The sequence below is a fragment of the Geospiza fortis genome, unplaced genomic scaffold (assembly GCF_000277835.1).
Source record: "Geospiza fortis unplaced genomic scaffold, GeoFor_1.0 scaffold224, whole genome shotgun sequence".
Lineage (NCBI taxonomy): Eukaryota > Metazoa > Chordata > Aves > Passeriformes > Thraupidae > Geospiza > Geospiza fortis.
This window is the reverse complement of record NW_005054448.1, coordinates 46,208-46,454: the sequence shown is the minus strand read 5'-3', so window position 1 is coordinate 46,454 and position 247 is coordinate 46,208. Positions and strand designations below refer to the sequence as shown.

The 247-nt window shown below is 64.4% G+C and overlaps 1 protein-coding gene across 1 annotated transcript in view; it reads left to right on the top strand.

Moving 5' to 3' along the window:
- Positions 1-2: 2 nt before the first annotated feature.
- Positions 3-247, top strand: part of NIPSNAP1 (nipsnap homolog 1) — a gene marked incomplete at its 5' end in the record, with an annotated part of 3,353 nt that continues 3,108 nt past the window's right edge. Inside the window, one exon of the mRNA XM_031062452.1 lies at positions 3-189. Coding sequence (XP_030918312.1) covers positions 3-189 — 187 coding nt within the window. The remainder of the gene's footprint in view (positions 190-247) is intronic.

The window sequence follows — 247 nt, the reverse complement described above, 5'->3', positions numbered from 1 at the left end:
GATTCCCGGCCAATCGCGGTGATTGCCGGTGTCCCCCGCTGTCCCGCTGTCCCCGCTGCAGGGGTTACTCCAGGGATGTGGAGGGCAGCTGGTTCCGCTCCCTGTTCGTGCACAAGGTGGATCCCCGCAAGGACGCACATTCCAACCTCCTCTCCAAGAAGGAGACCAGCAACCTCTACAAGATCCAGTGTGAGTGCTGCTGCCCGGAGGAAGGCAGGCACAGCTGGGGTGTGCCTCACCCCCCCCC